Source organism: Chiloscyllium plagiosum, unplaced genomic scaffold (assembly GCF_037043375.1).
Source record: "Chiloscyllium plagiosum isolate Xiang-an unplaced genomic scaffold, Cpla_swu_hap1 HiC_scaffold_15, whole genome shotgun sequence".
Classification (NCBI taxonomy): Eukaryota; Metazoa; Chordata; class Chondrichthyes; order Orectolobiformes; family Hemiscylliidae; genus Chiloscyllium; species Chiloscyllium plagiosum.
The window spans coordinates 36,267,115-36,282,208 of NW_028270153.1; the positions used below are offsets into that span (position 1 = coordinate 36,267,115).

Genomic DNA, 15,094 nt, shown 5'->3' on the forward strand with positions numbered 1-15,094 from the left:
GAGATTAGAGTCAAGAGTGTGGTGCTGGAAAAGCACAGCAGGTCAGCAGCATCCGAGGAGCAGGAAAATCAATGTTTTGGGCTGAAGGGCTTATGCCTGAAATTTCGATTTTCCAGCTTCTCGGATGCTGCCTGACCTGCTGTGCTTTTCCAGCATCACGCTCTTGACCCAATAAATACAGTCCGCCGATTTCTCAACAACAAACCCAAACAAGCAGACACAATGCACCCAGAAACTCTAACCACATTACCTTACATTAAAGACATCTCTGAAATTACTTCCAGACTACTCAGACCCCTTGGCAACATAGTGGCCCACAAACCTACCAACACACTTAAACAGCTGCTAATGGACCTAAAGGACCCTTTATAAACAACCAGCAAAACAAACACTTTTTACAAAATACCATGCGAGGACTGTGACAAACAGACAGGAAACTAGCCACTAGGATACGTGAACACCAACCAGCCACCAAAAGACATGACCCTTTCTTACTAGTATCCTTACATATAGACAAGAAAGGACACTACTCTGACTGGGACAACGCATCCATCGTAGGACAAGCTAAAAAGAGAAATGCACGGGAATTCCTAGAGGCCTAACAGGAACTCCATCAGTAAATGCATCAATTTGCACCCCATGTACCATCCTCTGAGAAAAAGACCGGAAATGATATCACCCACCTTAAGAAACCAAGACACATAAAGAGAAAGTGAGACATAAAACACTAGTGCTTCACTGAAGGCTTGCTGATGATGTCACCTAGTATGGTGATGACAAGTCTGAAAACAAACCTTCCAGCTCAGTGAGCAAACTTAGAACCTGAACCTGAACCTATGCTACAAATCTTCTCAAAAATCGCAAATTCGAATTAATGTCGCAATACTGAATACTGTTGCATTCCACTTAGTACATCTGCCAACCTCCCCTTCTAACCAATGGCTGCTATTTTCTATAATTTGCCTCTTTCTTTATTACCTATACCTTTAGTGATTTAGAATCAGGAATGTTAGTGGATGGAAATCTCCATTTTCTGTTAGCAGTAAAGTTATTTATTGCAGGTGATCTATTTGAAAAATCAGATTGTATCTAAATCTCTTTTATGTATCAATTATCAAGACTTATAGTCAGTTAAAAATTAATTCAATCTATTTCCTTCCTATATATAGGTTTTGGCTGTTTCCTGATTTTGCCATGAACTTGGAAAAGAGCTGTGTTCTTACCTCTGTAATCATGCTGCTTCATCTGATCAGTCAAGCAGAGGGACAAGGTACTTGTCTTATAAGTATGAGAACAAATAGTTAAGCATAGTTCATGTATAAATGTATTCAGAATTGATTTATGTCAGTGCTTTTCAGGTATTTGGTGATACTTTCTCTTTCTTTAAAACCTATTCGATTTTATGACCAATTGTGTGAGCACTCAGGATGTCTATAGCTGTTTGCAATGTTTGAGTATATGAATTAGCAACAGGGATGAGCCACTCAGTCTTTCAAGCCTGCTCAACTATTCTGTTAGATCTTGGCTGATCTGGGTATTCCACTTTCCTGCCTACCCCAATAATCTTTCACCACCTGATTTATTAAGAACTTATGAATCTCTACATTAGACATATGCCTCTGCTTCTTCACAGTTTGAATAGTTTCAAAGATTCGCAACTCTCTTAGAGAAAAGAAGAAGTTCCCTAGTCCTTGCCTAAAATAAATTATTTATTTAGACAGTGACCCCATCGTCTTGATTCTTCAAGAGGAAACTTCCTCTCCATATGTAACCTGCAAGTTCCAGGGAATACAATCCTAACCTGTCCAATCTTTCCTCATTAGACAACCTACCCATTTCATGTATTAATCCAATAAACATCGTTTCCAATGCACCTTTTCATCCTTCCATTAACAAGGAGATCAATACTGTATATAGTACTGCAGATATGGTCTCACAAATTCCATGTATAACTGAAGCATAACCTTCCTACCTTTATACTCAATTTCCCTAACAATAAATGCAAACACTATTAATTTTCCCAACTACTTGCTTTACATGCGTATGGTCCTTTTGTGATTTGTGCACATGGATGCTCAGATACCTGTGCATCTCAGAGCTCTGCAAACTGTCAGCATTTTGATTTTATGCTTTTTATTCTTCCTGTCAAAATGGAAAATTTCATATTTTGTTCCATTGACCATATCTCTTTGCCCAGTAGTTAACCTATCTTTATCCCTTTGTAGCGTCTCCAGGTCCTTGTTACAACTTCCTTTCCTACCAAACTTCATTTCATCAGCAAATGTAATAAACATACATTTACCCTGTTATCCAAGTTGTTCATATAAATATAATCTAATTCCTGTGACACAACATTTACCATATCTTGCTAACTAGGGCATTACCCATCTAAGCCTGTTATTTCCTATTAGCTAACCAAACATGTTAGCCCCCATACTTTGAGTTTTATTGTCCATGTTAACCTTTGATATGGTACCTCTTAAAATGCATTCAGGAAATCTAAGTACATAGAGAACATTTATTGGTGGTTCATTATCCAATAAATGGGTTAAATATGATTTGCCTACAAAACCAGGTTGACTGCCTAAATCGGGGGAGTTTTAGAAAATTAAAGCCAACTCATCCAACTATCTCATAAGTTTTCTTGTTGAAGAGCCTAACATGTTCATTAAGACTTATTTGCCTGCGATTCCATCAATTTGCTCAGTACCGCTTCCATTGTGATTGTAACTTTATTAAGTCACTTTCTGTCTTCTATTTCCCGATTTATAGGTATATCTGTATTTTCTGTTGCGAAGATCAATGAAAAGTATCTATTTCCTCCATCTGGCATCTCCTTGTGTTGCATTATTCTCCCAGGAGCTTTCTATAGGACCAAGATTCACTTTGTTAACTTATCTTTTTTAAACATCTACAGGAACTTTTACTGTTTGTTTTTATTGTTTGATCTACCTTTTTCACTAATTTTTTCCCTCCTTATTAATTGTTTAGCCATTCATTACTGTTTTTAAAATCCCCTCCAGTCTTCTGACCTGCAATCCTTTGGTGTTTATGCTTTACCTTTAAATTTGACACTACCCTTAGCTTTTGTTTAGTTAAGAATAAATGGTGGATCCTCCCCTTCAATTTTTTTCTTTCACATTTGAAATGTGACTATTTTGTGGAACACCCAACTGAATACTTCCTCAAACTGATATGGGAATTAGAGGTACTGGTTTAATTGCATGATGCAGTTTTCCACATAATTTGACATGTATGGCATTCTTTAGAAAAAATTGCAAACTATGGACAACTCTTACAGTTACTAATCCAGGCATCTGGGTGCATATGATACAAAGGAATGTGTATGTATGCCATTCCATGCACCCCCCCCCCCCCCCCAACTCCAATATCATCTACTAAAACCTTGATTTTAGGTTTCAACCAATGAGTTGAAACCTAATGGCCTTCTCCAGCAAAAGGATTTCCTATATTCCTTAAAAACACTATAAATCTATCTCCCTCACATAGAGTCATTGAGATATACAGCATGGAAACAGACCCTTCAGTCCAACTCACCCATGCTGACCAGATAGCCTAGCCTAGTCTAGTCCAACCTGCCGGTACCTGGCCCACATCCCTCCAAACCCGTCCTGTTCATATACAGATCCAGATGCCTTTTAAATGTTGTAATTGCACCAGCATCCACCACTTCTTCTGGCAGCTTATTCCATACATGTACCACCCTCTGCGAAAAAGTTGCCCCTTAGATCTCTTTTATATCTTTCTCCTCTCACCCTAAACCTATGCCCTCTAGTCCTGGACTCCCCCACCCCAGGGAAGAGACTTTGTCTATTTATCCTATTCATGCCCCTCATGATTTTATAAACCTCTATAAGGTCACCCCTCAGCCTCTGACACTCCATGCCTCGTTTGAGGAATAAAGTTACTTTGCCTTTTGAGGATAATTCCATGTAACTGGCAGTTAACATGCATACCTCCCCCAAGCTCTCAGCTACAGTTTTGCTTAGCCTCACAGCTGCTGTTAGAGCTACATCTAGGTCTGGTATGCTGTCAATCAGGGCTCCTTTCTTTGCATTGATCTTCCATTAAGATCCCTGCAACCTCAAGAAATCAGGAGAAAGTGAAGACTGCAGAAGCTGGAGATTAGAGTCGAAGAGTGTGGCGCTGGAAAAGCACAGCCGGTCAGGTAGCATCAGAGGAGCAGGGGAATCAACATTTTGGGCATAAGCCCTTCATCAGGAGGTCAATTCTCCTGCTTCTCCGATGTTGCCTGGCTCTGTTTGTTTTTCCAGTGCCACACTCTTTTGACATCAAGAAATCAGCTGTCCCAAAGCTGTCCACCCTGTGACAACAGAAACGTCTCGGTCTTTGCATCTCACTCCCATCCTCACCTTCTTCCCTCTGGTCTGAAGAGGAGACACTGCCCATTCTCAATTGCCTTTTATCAATCTTGGCTATTTGACTTCCTTCACCATTTCATCTTCTATTGTGTCTGGTTTGTGAGGGTGATGGAGAAAGGGTTAGGATTTATGAAGCAGTTCAGAATCATCAGCATCTCAACTGCCTGTCTTGCTTTTGCAATCTTTTGGTTCTCAGTTTGCGTTCTTACTGATACACGAATTTAGAAATTCATTCCTTCTAAGAGAATTATTTGCATAAGGGTGTCATATGCAGTCTTTACCTTTAATGTTTGTATCCAGTGGTTGTAATGCCCAGAGGACAGGAAGAGAGAGATCCTTTATTAAATAAACAAGATTAACATGTTTAAATTCTTTTTAAAAAAAAATGGACCTTGTCAAATTCTACAAGTGGCTGCTGTGCCCAGCAATTGACAGGAAGAGGTAAACTCATCATTTCCTGGAATGTGACACTTTTGGCATTCCAGCCAAGCCAGCACAAATGACTCGTGGGCAACATGTTAATCTCAGCCAGTTCTGACCAGCATAATGATCAAAATCCATGGCTTGATTTCGTACAAATGACTCCACTGTCACCTACTCCAAAAGCAGAATTGTTTCTGATGAGGGAGCATTAAAACCATCTTGTTATTTTTATAACCTCCTAATATTCTCTGTTGATTTGCCTTTAGATTTGTACAGTGTATCCCTTCCTGTCATTGTCTGCTTATCATTTCCAATATAAATACTTTCTGTCTTCCTTTGTTTCTACTCAGTTTACATCAGTACAAATTTGATCACTTGCTCCCAGTATTTAGTCTAAAATCCTTTCCATTTCCTTAGTTATGTGGTTTGCTTGAATACCAATCTGAGTATCATTCAGGTATTGATGATCCCACATCCTTCACTACTGATGGCAATGTCCCCCAAACCACAACCTATTTCTCACACACAATTTTAGGTCACATTTTCATTTCTTGAATCTTTGCTTACCATATAGTGAATTGTGAATTGTTCAGGTAACATTCCAGAGATTCTTGTTCTGCCTATGTCATTGGTACCTACGTGGATCACAATAACTGGATCCTTCTCATCCCACTGTAAGTTCCCAGCGTGAGCAAGTGTCCTGAGCCCTGCCTCTAAGTAAGCAACAAAGTTGTCTGAACTCATGCTCTTTGCCGCAGAGAACAGTGTCAATCCACCTATCTGTTCTATACTCTAATACCACTCCATTTCTTTATGCTCAAATCAGTTAAATAACTTCTTTTAAAACACCGTCACAGTGCACAAGCTCATCTTTCATTCGTGTAAAATGAAAGAACCTCAAACATTTTGGACAATTGCAAAGGCTGAAGTTCTTGTGCTTCTGCTTTCTGGAGGCCCTTACCTGCTTCACTCCTAGTCACACCCTCTTTTTGTCACAGTTGATCAAATCAGAAGATCCTGTGCAAAGAAATGCAAATAACAGGTGTATTAGCTGGAATAGATTGTGTGAGGAGTTTTTTTTTTCTTCCCTGATGTGACATGCTGTCTTTAATTCAGCCTCCAGCTCAGCTTGCCACCCAAGCCATGTATAATGGTTTTTGTTTAGGATCAGGTCCTTGGTCTGTCTATCACCTAACTACCTGGCCTTGAGCTTAATTCTAGGACCATTTTGCCAAAATATCTTTCGCCAAATTGTTCTCCTGCCTTTTTCATATGTACAGGAAAAAAAACTCTCCAGGAAATTCATAAAATCCCTGCAGTGTGGAAACAGACCATTCAGCCCAACATGTCCACACCAACTCTTCAAACAGCATCCTACCCTACTCCCCTACTTATGCGGTGGCACTGTGGCTCAGTGGTTAGCACTGCTGCCTCACAGTGCCAGGGATCCGCGTTCAATTCCAGCCTTGGGCGACTGTGTGGAGTTTGCACAGTCTCCCGTGTCTGTGTGTGTTTCCACTGGGTCCTCTTGTTTCCTCCCACAATCCAAAGGTGCGCGGGTGAGGTGAATTAGCCATGCTAAATTGCCCATCGTGTTCAGGGATGTGTAGGTTAGGTGCATTAGTCAGGGGAAAATATAGAGTAGGGGAATGAGTCTGGGTGGGTTACTCATCGGAAGGTCAGTGTGGACTTGTTGGGCCGAAAGGACTGTTTCCACACTGTAGGGATTCTAATTCTAAAAATTCTTCCTCTTACCCTATCCCATTAACCCTGCATTTCCCATGGTTAATCCTCCTAATCTACACATCCATGGACACTATGGGCAATTTAGCATGGCCAATTCACCAGCACATCTTTGGACCTTGGTAGGAAAGCAAAATACAAGTTTCAAAGCCATAAAGTCCTTAGGCTTTTATGTATCATTCACTGTAGGTATACAAACTTATATTGTATATGAATCATAATAGCAGACAGAGCATAAGATGTAGGAGCAGAAGTAAGTCATTCAGTCTTGTTTTGCCATTCAATGAGATCATGGTTTATCTGACAATCCTCAACTCTACTGACTTCTCCCAATAACTCTTGATTCTCTTACTCATTAAAAATTTGTCTATCTCCACCTTGAATATACCTAATGATCCAGCCTCAACAGTCAACTGTGGAAAAGAATTCCACAGATTCATTCCCATCTGCCAGAAAATATTCCTCCTTTTGTGTCTATTCTTACTGACACAGGAATTTAGAAATTCATTCCCAATAAGGGAATTATTTGCCTATCAGTCGCTTTTACTGAGATTATGCCCTCTGGTCTTAGACGTTCCCACAAGGGGCAACAATCTTCCTGCATCTATCTTGTCAAGTCTCATAAGATCCTCCTTTTTCAATAAGACATCAATTAAAATTAAAAACATCATCAATGATCTCTCAATGCCCAATTAGAGGAGAATAATGTATTGTGTGTGAAGTAATACAAGGCAACTTTACTTAAATGGATCAGATAATATAGATAACTGATAATGTTCAGTACCAGGGGTGACTGCTGTTTTCTGAAAGAAGTTTTTAAAAAATTAAGGCCAAAAAACACATTTTATTCTGAATCCAGTTTCCTTCAGAATTTCACAACTTAACAAAGTTCTGTCAAGTGTTTAAAGTATTCTAAAGTAGAACGAGAAAATTGTACTGTTAGTCATGCTTTACTTTATTTGTCATTTTTATGGCAAATTCCAATCAAAACAGTATAAAATTTAAAGCTCAATGGATGCATGCTGCATAAGAAATGTGACTATTACCCACAGACAAGATTATTGTTCGTCTGTGTTCAAATCTTATTATGATATTAGAATTCACTGTTGGGCTCACGCTGTTATATTAACAATTTTAGTATCTTAGTGTTGAATAACATCAATTGTTCATAATATCTGTGCAATATTCTCTTGTGCCCTCCAAACCATTTAACAGCATGACAATTTCTGTATTCATGTACAGGACAAATGTGTCTTATATGTGCAATATGAACTTCTCTTTGTGATCTTCACTTTGATTCTGTCATTTAAAAGTTTAGTGGATGCTGTACAGGAAATAGAAAAATGACTAGCATTTTTGTATAAAATCTATCTTATAATTGTGGATAAAAGTGAATTTAAAGTAAATACCAGTAGTTGTTAATTATTGGTTCCATTCAGTATTCATTTCAATGAGGAATGCGGCAACAAAGCACTTTTTAGATCAACTGCCCCAGCATATGCCTTTCTTCTTGCATTATAGTTTCACTACTACAAAGATAATACCAGAAGATGCTAATGAGGTTTATGAAGGTTGAAGCCTTCATCACAGAGCAAAATATAATGATTCCAGGCAGTCCGGTCTTGACCAGCACAGCTGTTCCACTTGGAAGCGATTTGTGGTTGTTCATCATTATCTGCAATGATAAAGATGCTTTTGTTATTTACAGTACAGTATTATATTGTAGGGGCTTTAACTTATTTCTTTAATAATAAGACATCAATTAAAATTAAAAACATCATGAATGAAGTACAGAAAATATTAGACATACATAACAATTTATATCTTACCGGAAATCAGCTGAGTATCATTTGTAAATTTCACAGAAGGTTTCTCTTTGTGAGACTCAGCAGTTTTCTTGCACTATCATTGCAAATTCATCTCATTAACTATGTACCATGGTTCTATGGTGTCTGCTTATCTATGCTAGTTTGATTCTCTCACTCACAATATGCAGGAGTACTTGTCATTGTCAGGACATCTCGGGATTATTGGCATCGGTGTTTTGAGTAAAAGACCAATATGCACCCGGTCAAGTACTCAGTAGCAGTTTGTAACATTTCCCCAAGACCATTGGTGCCCCACATTATGGACAAGGGCCTGGAAGTCCTGGTGGATTAGCGATGTGGTGGAGAGCCAACTTCTTCTCCTGAGGGCCAGCAGAGAATACCATGAACCCCCAGATCCAGCCAGCCTGGTCCAAAGTTGCCAGTTGGGCAGGTGCAATCTCCACAGCTGTACCATAAGTTGGTCAATGACTTTTATCAGAGAAAGTGCGATCTCCTTCACCTCATGCTTGCTTTATCTCACCTTCTATTCTACATCACACTCTTTTTATGTTACTGCACCCAACTTCCACTAAGGCTTCTGTTCTTCCTCTCTCACTGTTGCATGCAAACATCTTCTCTCACTCACTCTCTGACACCCCGTCCCCCAGCATACTCACTCTGCCCAGCCTCTCACTCCCTTGGGTCACTTCACCACTTTTTCCCCTGTCTTACTGTGCCACCCAATTTCATCTCACCCAGCTCCATCTTTTCTTTCATTACAGGAGAAAATAGCCCTGGGAGGGGCTAAGGAGAGGGCAATCCTGATGAAGGGCTTATGCCCGAAATGTTGACTTTCCTACTCCTCAGGTGCTGCGCTTTTCCAGCGCCATACGTTTTGAACCTGCAAAGCTGCCTAACACAGTTCCTGAGGTCTCAGAGGATACATTAGCCAGATTAGAGCATTTGTTGGTGAGAATGTTACTGCCATGTCTTGCAGCTGGCTGAGGAAGAAACGCCCCAGGTCACTGACATTCGAGGACTGCTGGAGACGTGGAATTTGATTAGTGCTAGGCAAGTGAGGACCCCATGGTGTCAGCGATTTGCAATTGCAATGCCTGCACTTGCAGACACAGGAGCAGCAGGCAACCTGACATAAAGATTTCCTACAGTGTGGAAACCGGCCATTTGGCCCAACAAGTGCACACTGACCCTCTGAAGAGTAATCCACCACAATGCACCTGACCTGCACATCTTTTGATTGTGGGAGGAAACCAGAGCACCCAGCGGAATCCCATGCAGACATGGGAGAATGTCCAAGCTCCACACAGACAGTCGCCCAAAGCTGGAATCGAACTCAGGTCCCTGGCGCTGTGAGGCAGCAGTGCTAACCACTGAGCCACCATGCTCCCCTTAAAGTTGCAACACTGTTGAGACCCTGTGGCCTTGGGCATGTGATTGTCTGGCTGCCTTCATGGATAGGGTGCGGCTGGTAGGTCCAGCAGCCTCAAAGTCTGCTAGATATGCTTAGCACCCACAGGAAGGCAATAAGGGGTGTGGGTCCTAGACCCTCACTCCAGGTGTCTCTTCCCAGAGACAGAGTGGTGCCAAGTAGGCATGCAGCTGGAGAAGGAGTCACATACAGGCCTCCTTGAAGTCTCCTCAGGACACTTGGGAGGTGGCTCAGCCTTCCACCACTACCTCTCCCTCACTGCCTGCGATCCTCAGCCTTGCGGAAGGTCAAACCAAGGATGTTGCATCTGTCACTGGGCAGGACATGCTCAGCATGACTAGACTCTCCAGACATGAACACTCCCAGAGTGACCCAACCAAAACTCCAAGACCAACAGGTTCCACTGCAAGGCACTTACCCCCACCACTTCACATAAGGTGGCACCCATCCTCAATTCCACTATGCTGTTGCTGTTGCTATTTACAGCACAATGGCAGAAACAGTGGTTGCTCCTTGAGCAGTGGTCTCAGACTCACCCTCTGATTATTGATTAAACCCCCAAAAGTACACATTCTTTTCGTGGTAGATCTCCTCATAAACACAATAGGCTTTGAACTTCTCCAAGTCCCCACCCGTCCTTCCATTAAATGTCCTACTCCCAACCCTGCCCCTTCCCAGTCCCAGGCATATCAAGTAAACGGGTCAGATCTAGTAGCGCATTGAGGCCCTTCCGGAAGTCAGACTGCTGTGACCTGTTGGTGATCCTCCTCCCTACTCGTACATTACCTCTTTCCCTTCTGTGCTCTATTGTCTCTCCCTATATATTGAGTTGCCCCCCCCCCACCTTATAATCCTCTCTTTTTATCCCAGCATGCTGCGTCCAATTCCCACAATTTAATTTCCCCAGCTTCCGTCCCATAGCAGTGGCCTCCCTTGAGTTGTAGCGGATGAACTCAGGACTGGCCATGCCCTTAAAGCCCAGATGGTTACTGACCGGACACATGACTGATCTCTGTATAGCTCTCCAGCTGACTTCCAATGACTCCCTGGACTGATTACACTGGATCCAGAGGGCTGACCATGGTCCATTGCCCAGGCTATAGAGGTTTGAAGCCCCTGACTCTGGTCACCCTGAGCAGTCAACTGACTATGCCGCAGTCACTGTACTGCCCTTGGATTACTGAGCCAGGACCCTCCTGTCTGAAGGGTATCTCCTTTGATTTGACTAAGGATGAATCCCCTTAGACTCTGAGATATGGCAAGCACATGTGAAGTATGTGTACATAGTTGGCATATGGTGTAGGTGTGATGTCGCACATTGCCATACAGCAATGTGTTTACTCCCTTGACTGGTGACTGCTGATAACTATTACAAGCTGCCTGTCTTTGTGACTGAGCTGAAAGACAAAGCAACACTGCAATACTGTGAGCCTTTAAGCTCTGGCTGAGAGGGTGAAGCACAAAAAAATGGTAAGGCAGGGATGCTGTGAGCATCAAAGTGGGCACAAATTGAGTGAGCGCTAAGAGAGAAAATGAGGATCCCTGAGATGTACACTGATCCAGTCCATGAGCTGGGTGCTCTAAATGTCCTGGCAACATTCCAATGAGAGGACCCAATGCACTCTGAAGTTCTGGATTGAAGTGCAGAAGTGGATCAGAGATGTGAATAATGCTTATGGTGAGATCCGTACATGTCGGGTACCAGTGTTCATAGACATGTGGTTCATGCAGTCACTGCTCATGAAATGTGCTCTGATATACTGATGCTAGATGTTCAAGATGGAGCTTTGGAGGAGCAAGCAGCGAGCTGGAGTCACCCAGGTAACTGCTCTAACTTGGGAATTCTCAGCATCTAGTTTCCATTGAACACAGAATGGGAGTCTGTGTATTAACGAGGCAAGATTAGATTATAATGAAGCTATTCATAATGATAATCGAAGAGAAGAAATCTTTCCATGCTCACAAGTGAGATTCTTGACTTGCTAATCAACACTTAATTGGAAAATGAGACATTTTGCTCTCAGTATTGAAAAGGTTCTTGCTGGATATCTCACCCAATTTCATGATTTTCCCAAAGTGTCCCCGCTGTTCAGGGGCTGGGAAGATTCCACCAAACAAGCATGTTTGCATTTGAAAGAAAATACATGTCTGCTGCTACAATGGAGTTACTGGAGGAACCGGTCAGTACCCATATGCGGATATTGGAACTTTCTGCCCGATTTATACCAGAATGTTGATCACTAATAGCCTTACTGTAATTTTTAATGCAAAATCTAAGCTATTATAGGTCTGGAATAAAAACAAAGTAATCAAGAAACTCAGCAGTTCTGACTGTATCTGTAGAAAGAAAATAAGTTAATGCTTTGAATCTGGAATGACTCCTCTTTGGAAATGCTGACTAGTCTGCATTGGAAATAAATTGTAGGGTTTCATCTGCATGACGAAAAGCAAGAGTGAATAAGAGGATTAGAAGAAGCTTTTAAAGTATAGAGAAGTTTTAAGGCAAGGAAAGCAAAAGGTAAAGGAAGACATTTTGGCTATACGGAAGAAAGATGACTGAATACTCTGCTGATTGTGGAAGAAGGAAAGGGAAGATTGAAAGATATTGAAAGATAAAGTTAGATAAGAATGTGTATGAATGGAATATAAGTTTGGGGGAACCTGTGATGATACTGTGGCTTTAAGAGCTTATTTCATCCTTTAAAAGAGAAATTGTAAGACAGAGACACCGAGCAGTCTACCAAGACCACCTGAGTAAGCAGCTTGGAAAGTCTTAGCTTTCTTTTAACAACTTGAATAGATGTGACCCGCTCTCTCAGATCCAGATTTCTGAGTTTTGTTTTTTCAGGAGCATCAGGCGCTGTTAGGGTCTCAACAGAATTGAAAGTTTCAGTAAATGTCTCCTGGCTGTTACTTTCTGTGAATTTTCTCTTGATGTCCTTTTCCTCTTGGATTAGAGATCTGCATGTGAGAATCTGTGTCTGAATTTGCCTTTTTACCAAGGGGTGTGTGCATGGGATATTACTATTTTGGAACAGTTAATTAGTAATCGTTACTGAGTCTATTATTCAGTTAAGTTTTTCAAAAGAGTTGTTATTTTATGTTTTGTTTATATTTTAAGTATGGTGTTTAAATAAATGGTGTTTTTGCTTAATGTTTGATCGGTAACATTGCATTCTGGAACACAGCACTTCACATTTGCCTTAAGATAAGAAAAAGTTAGAGTCTGAGCTACCTTCTTAAAATATTTTGAGGGATTCTGGTCTGATGCATAACAAACCTGAGTGAGCACCTGGAAGGGATTTAAGTGTGTGTCTCTCAGCTTTTGAACTTATGGCCAGGCTTAAAGTAGAATATCATTTCTCTTACCAATATTCAGTTGAATAAAATTCTCACTTATCCAGAGCATGATGTCAGATAGACGCTCAGAGAGTAGAATATTAATTCTGATCACTCAAGTCCAATTCAGTGGTCATTCTCATCAAATCAGTATTGTTATTCTCTTATATTTTTGTTGTTAGGGTCTGACTGGTGACTTCACAGACTGGTGAAGTCACAACAAACCAAAACTGGAACATTTTAATAAGGGAACTAATACTCTTTTACTGCTTTTCAGATCTCTATCTCAGATTTAAGATTAACAATTTTCAAATTGTTCATCATAATAACAATCACTGTATTTTCTTCCTACGGTTGCAGTCCTAAACTGGAGATTTCACTTTAACTTACAAGGAACATCTCAGTAACATCAGGTTTTCCCAGTTCCCAGTTAATTGAGTATTCTTTCATGGAAAATTTTAAACAATTATCTTTTCCTTTTTAGCCTCCTCATCTTGCAGTTTTTCTTTTTATTTTCTCCTCAATTTATAGCTTTTTCATTCCTGCTCTACACTTACACTACCCTCCTTCTTTCCCCTGCTGCCTCCTCTCTTCCCCCTCCCCAATTTCACTCCACTTCCTTCCTCATTCCAATCATTACTCACTAATTGCCACCTATTGGTCTATTAGTAGCTCCTGAAAACCAATAAATTGCCTCTCCAGCAAATCTAAGAAAAGTCTCTAAAATATATTTTGTTATAGTGCCAGTTTCCAAGAAGTTGATCTTTTAAATGATATGAACAAATTATGCAACTATTTGACAATACCATGGTTGTAAAGCCATCATGCTAGAACCTGTACTTTCAATGGCCATTATAAATAGAAACATAAACCACAAAAGTGAAATGTTTTTGTTGAACTCATATAAAACAGTTGGTTCCCCTGAGATTATGGTTTCCAATTCTTTGGTGGAAGAAGGGTTTGAAGACTTTGTGGAGACTTTAAAATAATTTTACTGGTGTAGCTGCAGGGATGAGCAACTACAGGAATTATTCTCCTTAGAACCAAAAAATACAAGGGGACTTGACAGTATTGAATAAAATCATGAATAAATGTATATACTATTATAGGCTGAATCACAAATGCTTCCAGTGGCTGAAGGTATGATTGAGAATTAGACGGACCATTTCAAAGGTTGACTGGCAAAAAAAAACAAACTTAATGGTAAGGTCCTAGGGAGTGCTGCTGCACAAAGAGACCTTGGAGTGCAGATTCATAGCTCCTTGAAAGTGGAGTCGCAGGGAGATAGGATAGTGAAGAAGGCGTTTGGTGTGCTTTCCTTTATTGGTCAGAGTATTGAGTATAGGAGTTGGGAGGTCATGTTGCAGCTGTACAGGATGTTGATTAGGCCAATGTTGGAATATTGCATGCATTTCTGGTCTCCTTCCTATCGGAAAGATGTTGCAAAACTTGAAAGGGTTCAGAAAAGATTTACAAGGATGTTGCCAGGGTTGGAGGATTTGAGCTATAGGGAGAGGCTGAACAGGCTGGGGCTGTTTTCCCTGGAGCGTCGGAGGCTGAGGGGTGACCTTATAGAGGTTTACAAACTCATGAGGGCATCTGTAGGATAAATAGACAAAGTCTTTTCCCTGAGGTGGGGGAGTCCAGAATTAGACAGCATAGGTTTAGGGTGAGAGGGGAAAGGTATAAAAGAGACCTAAGGGGCAACTTTTTCCTGCAGAGGGTGGTACATGTATGGAATGAGCTGCCAGAGGAAGTGGTGAAGGCTAGTAAAATTGCAACATTTAAGAGGCATTTGGATGGGTATATGAATAGGAACGGTTTGGAGGAATATGGGCTGGGTGCTGGCAGGTGGGACTAAATTGGGTTGGGATATCTGGTCGGCATGGACGGGTTGGACCGAAGGGTCTGTTTCTGTGCTGTACATC

At 41.0% G+C, this 15,094-nt stretch overlaps 1 protein-coding gene across 4 annotated transcripts in view; it reads left to right on the top strand.

The window, feature by feature from the left end:
* Nucleotides 1–15,094, top strand: part of LOC122560121 (collagen alpha-1(XIV) chain-like) — a 188,439-nt gene that overhangs the window by 14,472 nt on the left and 158,873 nt on the right. For all 4 annotated transcript variants that reach the window (XM_043710374.2, XM_043710377.2, XM_043710375.2 and 1 more), the window contains exon 2: nucleotides 1,170–1,270. In XM_043710374.2, the coding sequence (XP_043566309.2) occupies nucleotides 1,195–1,270 (76 nt within the window). In that variant the 5' untranslated portion in view covers nucleotides 1,170–1,194. The remainder of the gene's footprint in view (nucleotides 1–1,169; nucleotides 1,271–15,094) is intronic.